The sequence below is a fragment of the Ctenopharyngodon idella genome, chromosome 8 (genome assembly GCF_019924925.1).
Source record: "Ctenopharyngodon idella isolate HZGC_01 chromosome 8, HZGC01, whole genome shotgun sequence".
NCBI lineage: Eukaryota > Metazoa > Chordata > Actinopteri > Cypriniformes > Xenocyprididae > Ctenopharyngodon > Ctenopharyngodon idella.
In genome coordinates, this window is record NC_067227.1 from 2,280,100 (window position 1) to 2,299,221 (window position 19,122).

General features: G+C 42.3%; 1 protein-coding gene across 6 annotated transcripts in view; it reads right to left on the bottom strand.

Moving 5' to 3' along the window:
• The window catches only part of LOC127518068 (uncharacterized), a 48,082-nt gene that overhangs the window by 12,484 nt on the left and 16,476 nt on the right, over nucleotides 1-19,122 (bottom strand). For 4 of the 6 annotated variants that reach the window (XM_051904392.1, XM_051904396.1, XM_051904395.1 and 1 more), the window contains exons 11-13: nucleotides 18,351-18,443; nucleotides 16,159-18,111; nucleotides 15,914-16,070 (exon numbers count right to left, since the gene is read on the bottom strand). In XM_051904392.1, the coding sequence (XP_051760352.1) occupies nucleotides 15,914-16,070; nucleotides 16,159-18,111; nucleotides 18,351-18,443 (2,203 nt within the window). Of the gene's footprint in view, nucleotides 1-15,913; nucleotides 16,071-16,158; nucleotides 18,444-19,122 lie in introns of those variants that run through there. The other 2 variants (XR_007931450.1, XM_051904397.1) reach the window with 2 other exon arrangements.

Genomic DNA, 19,122 nt, shown 5'->3' on the forward strand with positions numbered 1-19,122 from the left:
CAACAACTTAAATATCAACAAAATCAATATAGCAATTAAATGGGTAAATACACTATATTGCCAAAAGTATTGGGACACCCCTCCAAATCATTGAATTCAGGTGTTCCAATCACTTCCATGGCCACAGGTGTATAAAATCAAGCACCTAGGCATGCAGACTGCTTCTACAAACATTTGTGAAAGAATGGGTCGCTCTCAGGAGCTCAGTGAATTCAAGCGTGGTACCGTGATAGGTTGCCACCTGGGCAATAAGTCCATTTGTGAAATTTCCTCACTACTAAATATTCCACGGTCAACTGTTAGTGGTATTATAACAAAGTGGAAGCAGTTGGGAACAACATCAACTCAGCCATGAAGTGGTAGGCCACGTAAAATCACAGAGCGGGATCAGCGCATGCTGAGGCACACTGTGCGCAGAAGTCGCCAACTTTCTGCAGAGTCAATAGCTACAGACCTCCAAACTTCGTGTGGCCTTCAGATTAGCTCAAGAACAGTGCGTAGAGAGCTTCATGGAATGGGTTTCCATGTCCGAGCAGCTGCATCCAAGCCTTACATCACCAAGTGCAATGCAAAGCGTCAGATGCAGTGGTGTAAAGCACGCCGCCACTGGACTCTAGAGCAGTGGAGACGTGTTCTCTGGAGTGACAAATCACGCTTCTCTGTCTGGCAATCCGATGGACGAGTCTGGGTTTGGCGGTTGCCAGGAGAACGGTACTTGCCTGACTGCATTGTGCCGAGTGTAAAGTTTGGTGGAGGGGGGATTATGGAGTGGGGTTGTTTTTCAGGGGTTGGGCTTGACCCCTTAGTTCCAGTGAAAGGAACTCTTAATGCTTCAGCATACTAAGACATTTTGGACAAATATTATGCTTCCAACTTTGTGAGAAAAAAGAAAAAGCAATTAAGCAATTATTAATATTATTATTTACTGAATCAGGCAAAACAACTCAGAACCCACAAGAAATTAATAACGTATTTCGAACTTTTTATTATAAATTATACTCTTCTGATCACAACCCAGACAAAACAGAAATAGATCATTTTTTAAAAGAAGTACAACTGCCAACACTATCAAAAGAACAGGCAAATGTATTAGACGCACCTCTTACTCTGGAGGAACTCCATAAAGCCTTAGACAAAATGCCTAATAATAAATCACCTGGACCTGATGGATTACCAGCTGAATTCTATAAACACTTCTGGCAAATTTTATAAAGAGCACATCTACAATACCGACACATATGAATACAGCCATTATGACCCTTTTATTAAAACCAAATAAAGATCCAAAGCATCCTTGTAGTTAACGCCTGCTTTCATTAATAAACACAGATTTAAAAATTATTACTAAAGCACTAGCTACAAGAAGAGAATCAGTCATTCCAACATTAATTCATCACGATCAAACATTTATTAAACACAGAAATGCTTCAGATAACATCCGTAGATTATTCAACTTAATTAGTCTTGCCCACAAAAACAAACCAAAACTATAATTGTATCACTCAATGCTGAAAAAGCATTTGATAAAGTAAATTGGACATTTTTATTCAACACTCTACACAGATTTGGCTTTGGAGATTCGTTCATTCAATTGATAAAAATATTATACACTTCACCCAGGGCCACAATCGCCACAAATGGAATCACGTCAAAGAATTTCACATTTCACCGAGGGACCAGGCAGGGATGCACACTCTTTCCTTCTTTATTTGCTATTTTTATACCACTTGCAGCAGCAATAAGACAAAATAATAACATTAAAGGAATGCAAGATTCAAACACACAACACAAGATATGTCTTTATGAAGTTGACTTATTATTATGTTTACAGGACCCACATACCTCATTAGAAGAAACCTTTAAAATTATTAATACCTTCTCCCAAATTTCTGATTATCGAGTGCAGCGTTAGTTCAGTCAGGTCATGTAGCATAGTGCTGCAACCAGCTGACACGGTCAGCCATCAATCGCTCCAATCACTACCATTCTCCTATTAGACAAGGGACATATATACATGGCATTACTGCTCGGTAAGTAAGCTCAAACTGCTCGCAACCCTCCCTCCCTCCCCACTATAAGCATGAGCATATTACTGTGCACCTTCTGGTTGTCATCTTCTTTTGTTTCAGATCACTAAGGCTTTCAAGTCCCGGCTGGCATGGACCTCACTGCTGAGAGACACTCATCCTCATAACCAAGCTACAGTATAGACGTCCCACTGCCATATCTACACGATTACCACTGTTCGCTTTTAAAGACATTACTAAGTGTCTTAATTGTCTATGTATTTCCAAGCTGATGGTTCCATGGGGGGTTAATGTTAAAGCTCTTGTATATTCAATTAATTTTGGAGCAAGAACCCCCATAAGGAACCATACCGCCAAAGATTATTGTGTTCAATAAACTCAAGTAACTTGCCAAAGTGGTTCTGTCTGAAATACAATTAACTGGAATAAATCAACCATACTATCTCTCTACAGCTACAGGATTCTACAGCTCATAATACATCTCTTCCACTCCGCGCTGGCAACATTACATATTTAGGTATTAACATTTCCCCCAAACTGTCAGAGTTATTTAATCTTAACTATTCACCCCTTTTAAAGAAAATTACAGATGATTTCAAACACTGGACTAACCTTCCATTATCACTCACTGGCCACATTGCTACAGTTAAAATGAAGATTTTACAACAAATTAATTACCTATTCTCAATGCTCCCAATAAAACCCACAGATAAATGGTTTAAATCACTAGACTCATTAACTTCTCATTTTTACTGGAAAAACAAAACACCTCAAATATCTCCGGAAAAATTGCAGAAAACAAAGCCACAAGGTGGCCTAGAAGCTCCAAATTTTCAATATTACTTTTTTCAATATTACTATTACTTTTTAGCAAACCAATTACAATATTTGATTAAATGGATTCACAAAAAAAATTACACTAAATTATGGATAGATCTGGAACAAAATCAGTGCAATAACACATCAATAGCAGACCTTTCCTTTCACTTCGACTCTGACAGCCTGGTGGAAAGTGAATAAAATTACTAATTCATCACTAACACCATGTAGACACAACCCAATCTGGCACAACCCTGATTTCCAACTAAGCAATCTCTTTTCCTTTATGGCAACAAAAAGGAATCACTCATCTCCATCACGAAAATATCATTTCAAGAAAATAAATTGGTACCATTTAAAATATTAATCCAGAGATACGGTCTTGGGGGAGAACAGTTGTTTAAGTATCAACAAATTAAGTCCATAATTAAATCAAAGATCAATATAACTAATAATCCACTTAATTCCTCTCAGTTAATGGAAGACATATTAAAAATCAACTTTCAATTAAAGCTGCAAGCAGCGATGAAAGGGCCCTCGCACCCGGGCTCACCGCCACCCGTTGGCCTTAGGAAAACAGTGAACAGTGGGTGACATGCATGTAAGCGAGTAATTTCAGGAGAATTATGGCAAAGTCATTTTAAAGTGCCAAATTTCCTTCTGCCAACAGGTGGCTCTATGACTGTAACTGAATATTGCCATGTAGATGTCTTCAGGCCTGGACTCTAATAAAACGTGAAGTTTGGGGCAGATCGGACATTGTATGACCGAGTTACAACAACTTCCCGTCTCATGGCGAAACATCGAACTTTGTCAGGCCACCACGGACACACCCTTCAGTGAAAACTCAAGATCTTCACAATTTAACGTCGCAAAGGCCTTTAGATTAGACTGACCAAATATGATGTTGATCTGATTAAAGCTCTAGGAGGAGTTTGTTAAAGTACAACGTGTAGAAATGGAAAAAACTGCAAAAAATTTTCCAGAGAAAGTTCAAAATATCTCACTTCCTGTTGGGTTTACAGATTTTGCACCAAAGGACCTGTATGTGAAACGTAACACGAAGGGTGCTTAATTTAAATTTTGTAGGTGGCGCTATCAAGCCATTTTGCCACACCTAATTCTGAAACCCATATCAGATGTAAATTTTTACCACTTCTGACGTGTGTTCAAAGTTTCATGAGTTTTCGAGCATGTTTAGGCCCTCAAAAATGTGATTCATTTCGGAGAAGAAGAAGAATTGGCCGAGCAATTACAATAGGGTCCTCACACCATCAGTGCTCGGGCCCTAAAAATGAATATCCAAACTCTATAAACTTATATCAAATAATGATGATACAATATTAACACCAATGGCAAAATGGGAAAAAGATTTAGCTTTCTCCCCCAGTCCCGATCTCTGGAAGGAAATCTGTAATAACACATTTTCCATGACTACCAATACAAACCTCCAACTCATACAATACAAGATTCTTCACAGGACACACATCACTGAAGGAAAGCTGTTTAACATAGGTCTGAGGGACACTGATATCTGTTCACAGTGCACATTTAGAAGCACAGATGACTACTTTCATGCCACATGGTCCTGTCAGCCTGTTCACTCATTTTGGATATCTGTCACTAAGAAACTTTCTACTATTTTATGTTACTAAGAAACTTTCCTCTATCCCCATTACTCTGTTTACTTGGCAACAGTATAGAAATCGATAACCTCCCAATAAAATATAAAAATACTCTTCTTATTTTTCTAACTATCGCCAAGAAAATAATTCTACTAAACTGGAAATCCAAAAATTGTATACATATTAACCACTGGATTAATACCCTTATAGAATATATTACATTAGAAAAAATTACATTCACCAATAAGAAAACTATGTCCATATTTATCGACATCTAGAACCCATTTCTACAATATTTCAATATATATCAGACACCTGAAACTGGATCCATGCATACTCTCCTAATTATATAGAATGTTTGCAGAATTATAAGATATTGGAATGAGGGAAATGGAAAATGAATCTATAAATGTCTATATATGTGTGATATGTGTATTATGTTTGTATATGCATATAATGATATTGTCTATACATTAGTTTATAAATAGATGATCATAAGATATATTGTTAACTATTTAACTGTTTTTATTATTATTAGTATTATTATTATTATTATTATTATAAGTATAATCATCACATATCGCACTGTACTGTTCCCCCAATTTTTTTTTCTTTAATTCCAATGGCAGATACAAAGTATAATCCATAAACATCTATATATTCTCCTCACTCTTTTATTGATTTATTTAATTGTTTATTTTGTTTATTTAAACTATTATTTGGTTATTTTCATTTTTCATGTGCTCTTTCCTTTTCTTATTTTTTATTTATTTTTTCTTTTATTATTATTATTATTATTATTATTATTATTATTATTATTATTTTATTTATTTATTTAATTTTTTTTTTTTTTTTTTTTTAATCCTTTAATTTTAAACTAGTTCCCTTTCGAAAGGGAACTCGCGCTGCATCAGAGCGCTAGGGGAACTGCCTCCGCAGGAACTGGTGTCTGAAACACATATCCAATCTCTGCAATATCATATTGACTGGCGACAGCCCATGACGTCATAACCATGCGACCCAAAAGTATATAAGGGGCGCCCAGATAACATGTCATCCTCTTTTCATCTCCAGGGACTGTTATGTGTGAAACACTATCTTTTCATCTTCAGGGACTGTTATGTGTGAAACACTATCGTGGCAATTATGAAACGCACAGAGAAACTAGAAGGTTTAGTAAGTGTGTGGATCCGTGTCCTCGTTATCTGACACCAGATGACACACACGAACTGTGCGTTCTCTGTCTGGAGGAAAAGCACGCACGGGAAGTTCTCGAGGGAGCTGCCTGTGCAAACTATGAGCGTTTTCCTTTAAGAACGCTCCGTTCTCATCTGGGTATATAGGTCACCACCCTGTGGCCACAGAATGAACTGTTTTAGGTCTTGGTTAATATTTAAATACTGAAGTATTTTCTTTATAGACCACTGTTCCCTGTTTAGGGTTTGTGGAAGGAATATGGGTATGTGTTGATGCCACCGACTGATTAATAATAATAATAATAATAATAATAAACTTTATTATTTAGCACTTTTCTTACATAAGATACAGTTCAAAGTGCTTTACATTGAAGAGAGGGTTTGCTACCATCTTGTGCTCTGGGCGGACATCAACACTGATGGCTGTGTGGCAGGCACACCAGGCTGACCTGCTGTGTGACTTAGACCAGCAGCATTCAAGACGTGCATGCCGCTGAGGTCTGATTCCTCAACCAGGCAGGTTAGGCCGGGCCTGGCCCGTCCCGACCCGAGGGCCGCGGACAGGGCCAGAAGGTTCCGTTCTTCTTTAACCCCAGGCGCTTCTTACATCAGGCCTGTGGCTGGGCCGATAATGAGTATTATGATTCTGATGGTCTGCCTTTGGCTTTGATAGTGAGAAGACCCTTTCAGGCTTGTAAGGGTGGAAGACACCACGTTTCCATGGTGGAGGTCACCACCCTGTGGCTGCAGTTGGAACTGTTAAAATTCAGGTCTTTCACTTTTAATAAATACTAATGTATTTCTTTTAGACAGCTGTTCCCTGTGTAGGATGTGCGTGGGCATTTATCTAAACTTAAAATGTTATTTTATTGTGAGATACTAGGGCCCTGAAGTCCCTGTAGGTTGGCTAGAACCATATTTTTAGAGAGAGAGAAGTACCATTGTGTTTTTACTGGTCTTGCTGATTGTATGCTCTCTGACGAGACCACTGCTCTTTATGTTCTCTTTTTAGTGAGTAAGTTGGCTTCCTCCCAAAAAAAAATAAAAAATTGGGAGTGGCATTTGAGGCCGCTGCTCTGTTGCAGGCTGGCCCTCTGCTGGCCGCCTTGGTATCCACCTCAGAGTAGAGTAGATTGTCTCCTCTCCTACAAGGTTTGGAGGGTGGTTTTGACATTGTTACCGCCTGACATTGTTATCTGGTTAGTGTCACTTCCTATATTATTTAGGATAGCTAAGGCTTTAATGGAAATTTCTGCCACCTTAGTGGTTTCAGTTAAGTGATTGTGCCTCCTCTTGCCTGTGAGAGTTGTTCTGTGAGGCTGTTGCTCTGTAGAGCGCCAGGTAGATCTATGCTTTGGGCTAGCCCTCACCAGGGCCGCCTTGATAGCTGGACTAGGCCTAGCGCTAGGGATTTAGAATAGAATAAATGCTCTTCTGATGTGGCCCCACATTTCAGAAGCTAGTTACTGCTAGGCCCTCGCTTGACTCCCCTGGGTTGATCATGGGTGGCCGTTTTTAGGAAACAGGCCCCCATTCCCCTAGGGCTGAGCGCAGATACTGTTTCTGTCACGTTTGGAGTCGCTATGGTATGCCTTTACCCTGTAGCATTCTCAGGGTCATGCGAACCGTACTCCCTTGTTAAATACAAGGTTTTAGATGAGTCCTTCACTTATAGCTCTTGTTTTTGTCTGCCCTTCACCATTGTGGCTCAGGTCGAGCAGTATTTTGACCTTCACTTCGAGCTGGTCATTTAGTATGCTCCCTTGTAGCCCGAGCATTGCCACGAGCTGACACCTGTGTTTGTCTGGAGAATTTGGCCTAAACAGGTCTCCTCCAGGGCATCTGGCGTATGTTTGTACGCCCCTTGCTTAAAGGGTAAAAGGTGCTTTTACTGAGTACACTGCTTGTTGGCGATGTGATAGGTCCCAGGCTTAGGCGCGGTTTATACAGTCTATTTTTTCTACTAGACTTGCTATAGGGCAGTGGGCTTAACAGACCTCCTTCAGTGTGAGTCCCCACCGTGTTGGGCTCCTAGCAGCCAGCATATGCGCTGTCAGGTAGCTGGCTTAGCAAGCCTCTCTGTGTACAGCCCCCATTAATTGGGTTTCTGGTAGCTTTGGGGTACTTTTTTTTTTTTAATCAAATAGTAGGCCTTAGCAGGCCTCTCTGTGGTGAGCCCTCATCAGTGTGGATGTGGTAGCAAAAAGACGCGTTCCAAATAGTTGGCCCTAGTAGGCTTTCTTGGGAGTAGTCACCAGCACTTTGGGTCTTGTGACAGCTAGCAGATGTTTTTGGCAGGTAGTCAGGCCCTGGTATGTCTTCCTGTTAGCTAGCCCTCAGTCTCTTGGGGAGTTTTAGCAGCTAGCTAGACTTGCTGTTAGACAAGTAGGCCTTAGCAGGCCTCTTGCGAGCGAGTCCCCAATAGTGCGCTAGCAGCAAGACTTGCCGCTGGTTGTGGCCTTATCAGGCCCCCTTGCAGGCGAGTCCCTTTGGGTATTTAGAGCAATGTCGTGCTATCATGTTTATGATAAACATGATAGCAAGACATTGGGTATTTAGAGCAATGTCTTGCTATCACGTTTATACCCTTAGCACGTTTATACTCCCTAAGCTGGTCATAGGTCGAAGGCTTCTCTTGAGGCCTCCAGGTTAGATCAGCCCCTAGGCTGTGAGCATTCCCCTTGCGAGGGTCCCCTTTTTTAGAGTGCACGGCCTCCTTAGCACCTTGAAACATAGGTGCTTTGTAGATCCTAGGATTGAGCAGATATACTCCCCTCGATTGCAAGGGTTGATAGCGCTTCTGCTCTCCAGGATGCCCATCTCTAAGATCTGGTCTAAGTTGGTTACAGCCCTTTCGCAGTCTCTCTTTCTAGATGTCTCTCCATGAGACTTTGTGTCAGAGACTCTACTTTCTGTAGAAACAGACTAGGTTACTAGTACAGCTAGAAACTGGGTCAGCCTCCCTGGTGGCATTCAGGGTGACAGTGTTCCCCTGAGAAATGACTGGCTGGGGGTCTGTTGGGCCCCTAGCCACACTCCCTTAAAGGAACCCCTTCTGTATGAAGTAAAACGTTTATAGAGAAGAGGGCACATGCCAAGTGCTTCGTGACCTTTCTAAAATCCGTGTGCATGGTAAAAGGGGTGCTTTTGCCCTTTCTAATTCCATGTGTATGGTAAGAGCACGTGCCGAGTGCTTCGTGCTCTTTCAAAAATCCATGCGTGTGGTAAGAGCACGCGCTGAATGCTTCGTGCTCTTTCTAATCTGTTGGCTCCAGGCCTTTGTGCGGCCTTGGCAGGCCTTCATATGTAGAATATGAAGGCCGCTTTTAGGCCTATAGCTGAGGCTTTGACCGCTGGGAGCGCTGTCACTGACAGCCCAGATGTGACCCATGGGGTGAATGGGTCTGGCGTTTAATTTTTTTTTTATTTATTGCAAATTGACTTGGGGGTACATACAATACATACAAGTCAAACCATGCACATAAGGAAACATACATATACGAACATAAGATACATATACACAGCTATACATACACTGCAGAATACAACGACAGGACAAACAGATAAAAACAAGAGAAAAAGATAAAGGAAAAGAGAAAGAAAAAAAAAAACTGAAATGTTGGTCACCAAACATCTAAATTATTAATTTATCCATGCAATGATTATATGCATTAAAGGGATAGTTCACCCAAAAATGAAAACCCTGCCATCACCCACCCCTAAGCAGCCTCAAACCCGCACGAACCCCTCCGCTCCACCGAACACAAAGGAAGACACCCGGCAGAATGCCCGTAACCAAACAGACCACGCCCCCCACCTCTGCCCGGCCACTGACACCAAATATATTTTTGTTCTATCCTTCCAGTTTAATAGTATTACTTTTTTTAGCTATTATAGATGAGGTAAAGATAAATGTTTTTGTTTCTTTTGAGACATTAATGGAAGAAAGATCTCCTAACAGAAATACTGAAGGAGACTTTATATTAAAATCTAGAATTGTTTCAAGTTTACATATGACTTCTGACCAGAATTTATTTATGTATGTAAGGAGTTCCAGAAGGAGTGAATATAATCATCTAAACTATTTTGACAGTATGTACATGTATTAGTATTAACATGGCCCATCTGGAACAATTTACTTTTGGTGAAATACACACAATATAGTATTTTATATTGTATCAACTGTATTCTAGAATTGCTTGATATAACAAAAATATCTTCGACAAAGTTTTAAAAGGTCTAAGTCAGTATATTCAGAATGAAGATCATTATTCAATTTAATTGTTGGTAAAGAATTTGTAGTATCATTGGAGACAAGAATATTATATTTCCCTTTCGAGGGAACTCGCGCTGCGTCAGATTCATTGCTCAATCTCAGGTGTCAGAAACCCGCACTGTGGCTTCTTCCACCCGAGGAGAGAGCCCATCGCTTCAGCACTCCAGTTCTGAGTACGTGGATGTTTTGAGTGTCGGACTGGGATAAGATGACTGCCATCTCTTTCCCCAGCATATGAGGAGCTGGTGGAGGTGGTAACTCGTGCTGTCTCTAAGAACATCGAATGGCCAGCTGAGAAACAGGGCGCTCGTCCAAAAAAGCAAGCTAGACGAGCACTTTTTAACACCAAGCACAACAGCTTCACTGCGGGGCCTTCCTTTCTTTCCCGATCTTCATAATGAGTTATCTAGATTGTGGAAAAAGCCATTCTCCACACATCTTTTCAGCCCTCAAGTCAAAGTCTATTCAGATATAAGGGGGCTGAAAGAGTATGGCTATGGGGCGATGCCCAGGGTTGAACAGACGCTTGCGAGTTATCTGTCCCCTGGTGCAGCATCATCCCTGAAGGCCCCGACGCTTCCCACTAAGCCACTAAAGACAACATCTAGGTTAGTGGGAAAATGTCTGCATACAATGTCCATATTGCAGGCTTATCAGGCTGACCTGCTGAGCGATTTGGATGGTGAGGAGGGGATTGGCCCTGACGCAGTTCGAGAACTAGATTTATCTCTTAGGGCCACCAAGGAGACCGCTAGAGCGATGCAACAAGCAGTGGCAACGGAGAGACATCTGTGGCTCAACTTATCTGATATAAAGGATAAAGACAGGGCCTTTCTCCTCGACGCCCCGCTTGCACCCTCTGGCCTCTTTGGCAACTCCGTAAACAGTCGTCGAGAGGTTTCAAGAGACCAAGCAAGCAGAGGCGTTCAAAAAATTTCTACCACGGCGCCATCTATCCTCTGGGGCTCCTAGGCATGAGCAGCCCCAGCCGTATAGCTCCTCATATCGAGCGCAGCAAAAAGTGAGTGTTGCATCTTGTGCCCCACCTCAGCGATACGGTGGGCCGAGACAACACTTTCAACCCAGGCCTTCTAAGCCGAAGACTGATCTGAGGCTTGTGCTTCAGGCGAAGAAGGCTTCAGGTCAAAAGAGGTCCTGACGCCAGTGGTGCCAGACATCTGAGGGCAGCCCCCCACGTTGTGGAGTGGTGTTCACCTCAGAATACGGTGCCTGCACCATCTCGTTGCCCTCAGGGGACTGTTCTGCCAACCCTGCCACCTCTGGTGCTTCGGGGCGCAGCAGTTTCCAACAAGCTTGTGATGCAGCACTCACAAGACGCTGCGTCACACTCACATCCTCTGAGGAGGATAAAAATACAGTCAAATCAGTTGGTTCCTGCCAGTATGCTTCAGGTCACCGTGATGGCTGTTCTCAATACACCAGAGGCCAGCCTTGAGAGGCTGGATCCCTTAGTAGATTTCCTGGTAAGAGTGGAAAGGTCTGCCAAATATATCTCAATGGGTCCTGCAGATTATAGAAAAGGGCTACAAAATCCAGTTTGAGTGCCGTCCACCTCTATACAACGGGGTGCTACTAACTTTAGTGTGTCCCGAGCAGGCTCTGGTGATGGAGCAAGAAGTAAATAATAGAAATGTGGTGCATTTAATCCTTCCAAAGGGTTCTGTAAAGTAGTGAGTTTAATTCTTGGTTTCCGTCCTTTCCAGTAAAATGTATTAACAATTCTGTTAAGAGAGGAAAGCCAGCTAGAAGGGGGAAAACAGGAGTCATAGAAAAAAAGATAAACATCGTACCAAAATTGAATTATTTTAATGGAAGATATTTTGCCCATCAAAGAGATGGGGAGGTTGTTCCATCTTTCTAAATCGTCTTTAATTGTCTTAAGTAAAGGAATTAAATTAAGTTTAAACAGATCATTGACATTCGAATTTATATGAATTCCAAGATATTTAATGGAGTACGCAATTTTTTTAATGGGGGACTAAAAATTCCTACAGTCCCATTTATATACTGATAAGGGAAGTATTTCTGATTTTAACCAATTTATGGAGTAACTTGATACCTTACTATTTACATTAATTATATTATGAATAGTCATTTGCTAACCAGTCTTCTGTTAGATATATATTTTGATGCAGTATGTCTTATGGAGAGGTATATCTTAAATCGGTCTGAGATTAGATATGGAAGAGCTGTACCTGTCTTAGGTTGTCTCATTCATTACAAGAGATACAACCAAAATGATGGTTTGGATCAAAACTCAACATTGCAGCAATGTCACCATGCCATCTGGGTTTCAATGTTTAAAGTGTGTTGGATCAGCATTGAAACTTTGTGTAGTGATTCTGGATGAGGGCACCACAAATGTAGTTTTTTTATGGTCTTAAATATTAATATTAAAACTTGGTCAGGTGATTAGTCTGGCGATGGGAAACATCTTCCACTGTTATCCTTCCATTTGCAGTGGAAAAGACTGGATTGCTTTCCAACAGTTGCAGAATTGCACGAAGTGCTGGGGGTCTTCGACAACTGGTGGTCGATCTGCAGGATCTTCTGTAGGTTGGGGGTACTTGATTTATTAAAGTCAGGAGCCAAAGGAGACAGTGCTCCTGCTCTGCAAAGTGTCACCCCATTCCTCGTCCCCAAGAAGGATGGCGGCCTCAGACCCATCCTTGACCTCAGTCACCTGAATTACGCCCTCATGAAACAGTCGTTCAGGATGACAACCTTGGCATATCAATATACGGTCCATCCATTCGGACTGTCTTCTCCTCAGCTACCTAGAGCACCTCGGACTCAGGGTCAATTTTGCCAAGAGCTCACTATCCCACAGCCAACAGATTTTGTTCCTGGGAGCAGTTTTTGACTCAACCCAAATGAGGGTTGTAGTCAAGCGCGCTCTGGCCATACAGCAGTTCGCGGTCACCTTCAAAGTTGCAGCCGCTCTCTAAGAGCGTTTCAGAGAATGCTAGGCCTCATGGCCTCTGCATCTCTGGTGCTACAGCTGGGCCTGCTTCACATGCGGCCCCTACAGTACTGGCTGAAACGCCGGGTTCCGTCCCATGCTTGGCGTCATGGACGCTTGCGTATCAAGGTGAGCCAGGCTTGTGTAGCAGCCCTGGCCCCTTGGAAGAACACTTATTGGTTCAAACGGGGCGTGGCTCTGGGAATGGTCTGCAGAAGGAAAGTCGTCACGACAGATGCGTCCAACACAGGTTGGGGAGCTCTGTGCAAGGGCAGACCGACCTTCGGCTCCTGGTCGGATGAGGAAAGTCGACTACACATCAACTGCCTGGAAATGCTGGCAGTTTGTCGAGCCCTTCAGACCTTCCTGCCAGACCTAGAGGGACACCACGTTCTGGTCTGCTCAAACAGAATGACAGTGGTGTCCTATATAAATCGTCCAGGCGGGCTCACCTCGAAGTGTCTCTTCAATTTGGTGAAACACCTCTTGGAATGGGCACACCTCAACTTGCGTTCACTGAGGGCAATGCATGTGCCAGGCAAGTTGAACCAGGGGGCAGACATGCTGTCCCGCAGCAATGTCCCCTCAGAAGAGTGGATGCTCCATCCTTAAATGGTTTGGGAGATCTTCGGAAGGGCAGAAAGTTGTCTTCGCCTCAGAGGACAACTTTCATTGCCCAACTTATTTTTTGAAGGACAGGGATGCGCTGACCCACAACTGGTCCAGCCTTCTCCTTTATGCCTTTCCCCCGATCGCCCTGATCCCTCAGATTATCAGGTGAATCAGGGAACACAAGCACATGGTTCTCCTAGTGGCCCTGCTCTGCAGAAACCAACATTGGTTCTCTGAGCTGTCTCAGCTGCTCATAGCATGGCCCATTTCCTTGAGACAGAATCTCCTCTCAGGCGAACAGAACGATCTGGCACCCCCAGCCCGAGCTGTGGGCTCTCCACTTATGGCCTCTCGATGGGAGCCTGTGGACCTCCCCCAGAACATCTTAAATACCATTTTTCAGGTTAGAGCCCCATCTACAAGATGTCTCTATGTTCTTAAATGGTCAGTCTTCTCCGCTTGGTTCGCAACCCATGGCGAAGACCCAACTTCCTGCAACATATTGTTGATATTGTCCTTCGACCCCTGTCACTCAACACACTCGGAGGATGACCAGGAGTTAAATTTACTCTGCCCGGTCAGGGCTTTGAGAATTTACATTGAACGTTCCGCCCCATTCAGGCAGTCAGAACAACTCTTTGTATGCTTCGGAAGCCGCACTGAAGGGCACCCGGTCACGAAGCAGAGATTATACCCATTGTTAGTTGACGCGACTGCGCTGACACATTTCTCTTTGGACCTGCAATGCCCCATTGGAATACGAGCCCACTCCACCAGAGGCATGGCCTCATCCTGGGCATGGTCCAGTGGTGTGTCCACTGCAGAAATCTGTGCGACAACCGGCTGGGCCTCACCGTCCACCTTTGCCAGGTTCTATAACCAGGACATCCCTGCCCTGCAGGGTCGGGTCCTTTCTACATAGTAAGTTGGCCTCTTGCCTCGTGGAGCCCCACGCACCTGCCTCAAGGCAGGACCAGTTCTTAGCACATTAAGGTCAAACTCTGCTCAAACTTGCTAGAATTCCCTATGACTACGATTAGATCCGAGTCGTTGGCTTCAGGCATTTGCCTTAGCTTCTTGTATGCTCTTGGCCCTACCTAAGTGCCTAGGCCAGGGGTGTACAAACTCGTTCCTGGAGGGCCACTGTCCTGCAAAATTTAGGTCCAACTTGCCTCTACACACCTGACTGGAAGTTTCTAATATGCCTAGTAGACCTTGATTAGCTGGTTCAGCTGTGTTTAATTGGGGTTGTTGCTAAACTCTGCAGAATGGTGGCTCTCCAGAAACAGGACTGCAGTATGAGTGAAGTATCGAAAGGGAACGTACTCGGTTACTAATGTAACCTTGGTTCCCTGAGATACGGGAACGAGTACTGCGTTGCTAGACATGCTATGTCGCTGCACGACTCCGTGTCATCGCTTCTGTCGAATTAACCTGAGATCCTATGCCAGAATGCCGGCTTATATAGCCAGATGACCCCATCTATTTCGGCGGCCTCTGGCTGGCTTTATTGCCATAGGCTCGTGCAGCTCCCCTGCCTCGTCATTGGTTCGCTTATCTGAACTGCACAAACCAATGGTCGTGCAGTTTTCACTGCGTTATGAAAAAGGCTTCAGTATTTGGAGAAAACAGAGTTTTCCCCATTGCGTCTAGCAACGCAGTACTCGTATCTCAGGGAGCCGAGGTTACGTTAGTAACAGAGTATGTTAATCAGACTACAATTGGCCTCATCGCTGTGCAATAACTGTGAAAGTCAAGGGTAATGTGTGATGTTTTTTAATCCTGTAAAAATGTATTGAGTCATGTATATGGACAGAGAGATGAAGATTGTAGCTCGACTATGCAAAAATACACTGCAGCTCGATTATAACTGCATACATAAACGCTCTGTGTTCTGCATGAAGCTGCTATAATAGAAATACATGAACAAAATCAATCTCTACAGAGACTGACTGAACAAGAGTGAGAGAAGGATTTGAACAACAGATCTACTTATAACATGACTGCCAGTGGCCAGCTGCATAAACATAGCTGCTAAGATAAGACTGTGTCAAACTAGTCTGACCAACTATCTATTAGTTAGGGCTAATCAGTCTTACTTTTCAGATTCAAATTACACCAATCTACCTTTTTATGTAACTGGTTTAAAACAGTTATGATCAGTCTTGAAGAAAACAAAATGAAATGACTAACTTGTAAGACTAGTCTAAGAAATGTATGCACCGGCCGCTGTGGTATTGACAAAACCGCACTTCAATTCAGTGTTTTTAATTCTGGTTCACATTCACATATATGTTGTCTACAAAACATATACATTCACTAAGCACTGAATACGATAATCAAGCATGGTGGTCTGTTCCCCATAAAACTCTCACCTGAGCTGTGAGATGTAGGGCAGACACTGGAGGAATCCCCTCACTTCACTCTCTTCATCTGTCCAGTCTCTCAGCTCTACTGGTTTCTTCTCTGTTTGGAGTTTCAGCACTTCTTGGAGGATGGAGCTCTTTCTCTCTGAGAGCGTTATGGACCAGACTATAGAGAATATTGGGAAATCATTGTAAGTTAAGCAAACACAGAAGAAAAGGTTATAAGAAAAGTATCTGTTTCACATATATCCCACCATCAACTGGTACTGGTGTTTCATCACTAGGTTTGCTGGTGATGTCTTCATAGACAGCAAAGACTCTGACTCTATAGCAGGTGCTGTGAGGAACAGTTAAAGTACATTCACACTGAGGTCTTTGTGTAAATACTGACGACCAGCCCTCCAGTCCTGCTTCTTTATACTCAACCATATACTGCAGCACTGGGCAATCTTCATCAGTTTCAGGCCTCAACCATGTGACTCTGAAAGTATCTCTGTCCAGCTTATTCACTAAGGGTTGCCCAGGTGCTGCTGCAACCACTGTCTGAAAGTTCATAATCCTACTAAAGTTCATACAGTCCTGCTCAAAAAATATATACCTCAGCTGATATTGATGGCCGGATTTTAGATCTGATATCATACAGGGTTCTCTGATATTTGTGGAATCAAAAACGATTGGATTCCAAGTGTTGTTGTTGCTTCCATCATGACCCAAAGCCCTGTACTCCACTGTATATCTCTTTATGTTTTTGGTTTGTGGTTGATTCAGTTTCAGGGACACACTGGTGTGTTTTATGTGAGATATTTGGATCAAATCTGGGTTTGTTCCAAGCTTCACATTTCTGCTCACAATACTTCCATTATGATAGAACTGCACAGAGTATTCAGGAAACCCATCATCAGGTATCAACGCAGCAATGAACTTGGTTTGCTCTGCATCTTCATTTGCAGCAATAAACAGTTGTACTTTAATAAGCACTTTATCAGTGATGCTAACAGGCCTAAACAAGAGTGAATCATTTTGCATAATGTGATCAGATTCAATGTGCTGCCTCAGAGCAGTGAGGAAGGAATCTTCTACATCTGTTGAGAAAAGAGTGAGACACATCACTCTGGTAATCTTTGAGTGACTTATGACCTGCTGTAACTCTGCTTGTGATTTCACAACAGTGATGTCTGCAACTCTGCAGTCATTCAGAATCTTCAGTTCAGTTTCTTTATTCTCCAGCCACTGGTTTGTGCACTCTGCACTGAATGGTGATTGCCCGTGCCTCTCTAGAAGATCCTGTAAACTCCTTTCTCTTTTCCCTTCTTTAATGCAAACAATGTCTGCGATTCCTTTCTGAAATGTTGTCTGGTATTCCTGCAGAAGCTCTGAAAACTCTATTAGTTTATCTTCCAGAGTCAGAAACCACTCAGAAATCACCTTTACATTGATGTAGTTTGTTATCATGTCCTGACAGATCCTGATCTGTTTCCTCAGATGTTCTAGAATGTTTTCAGCTCTATATATCAAGTTTTCACTGACACCACTCAGAGCAGCACACACAGAGCTCTTCTCCAGTTTCTTCAGAGGATACAGCCAGACCTTCAGAGAAACTGCTCTCTCATCTTTAGATCCAAACAGTGTCGACAGAGAACCATAGATCTCCACAGCCTTATCAAAAGACACTGGACTCTTCCAATTACCCACATCAATGTAGAGACTACAAGCAAGTAATGAGCTTTTAGCTGTTTCACTGACACTCAAGTTTGAAATATGATTTGAGCAAAAGGTAGAGGCCATATTTTTTAAAACATCAACAATTTCTGCATTTTTGTCATGATTCGAGCTCTCAGTATCAAAAACCAAAAACGCTTGTCCTCCAAAGTACACAGCGCTGACCACATGTGTTGCTGTGGTTTGACCAACTAATGCAGAGGGCGCTGCTTCCTGTAACAGTCTGTGGCTGATCATGTCCAGTCTGGTGGTGGTTCTGTAGTGTAGTGTAGCTCTTTTCTGATTATGAGATTGTTCTGGGTGGTTTAGAAATGCTGCAGCCCCATTAATTTTAATTTGTCCAGTCTGGGTGCCAACTTGTAACACTGGGGACATTTCAAGGAATCTTTCCTGAAGAGAGTCATTTTCCAACACCTTCACATATGTGTGTGGCCGTGGCAAAGATACTTTCATACGAGCTAACGTATCTTCATCCCACATAAAGGTATCTGGAAAGACATACTACATGTGATATCTTTGAACAAATACTGAGATTTTTACATAATTTATTTACAGGTCACTAATTTTCCATGTTAAATTGACAGCCTTATTTAAAACATGTCTTTAAACTCAATTTAAATGACATTTGCAAAAGCACTTTGTTTCCTCACACAGTTTCTTCTGTTTGTTATAATAACAAAATAATTGTAAAAAATATTATAATAACAAAATATTACAAAAGCCTCACCTTGGCAGAAAGAATTGCTGTGAATGTCGTACAACATTCCAAGGCTTAAAGGGCGACCTAGAGCAGGCATCTCAATCACATCTAAGGGAAAATCTAAAAAAAATCATACATAGAGAAAGACATATTTAAAAAAACTTTTAAACAGCTGATGCAGAAATACTTTTACATGGTCTTGGGTTATGGAGGAATAGGATTGACATTTGAAAATATTATATTGAAAATAATTCAAACATAAAACTGGAAACAAATACCTTTTAAAAGGACAAATTAAAAGATACATTTAAACATTATTTAATGTATTAAAATGTAGTTTGAGGGGGGGGGGGGGGGTTCCCCCCTTTTTCATGCATTCTGACTTATTTACACTGTTAAAGAGTAGGATTCTCATGCTAAACATGGCCAAAGTTTCAAAACACGAGTTGGACGTATGACGGAGTATTTTTGTGCCAAATACACTACTTTCGGTTTCGGACCGGGTTTCTGAGATTTTTTTCCGAGTATGGCCTGTATGACGTCAAAAGAGAGCAGAATTCCTTGTATAGGCACTTCTCCCTGATAAGCGTGCACACACACATCACCCAGAGCAAGAGCAAGAGCACGTCCATCAACGCGCTTCGTTCGGGATACGGAAGCCGAGAGATTTTTCAACAATGCGTCCCAATTCAGGGGCTGCACCCTTTGAAGGCTGCATACATCATCGAGGCAGTCTCATTTAAGAAAAATAACCGTTAAATTGCAACGTAAGAAAGAAATGACAGTATTTTACACCTCA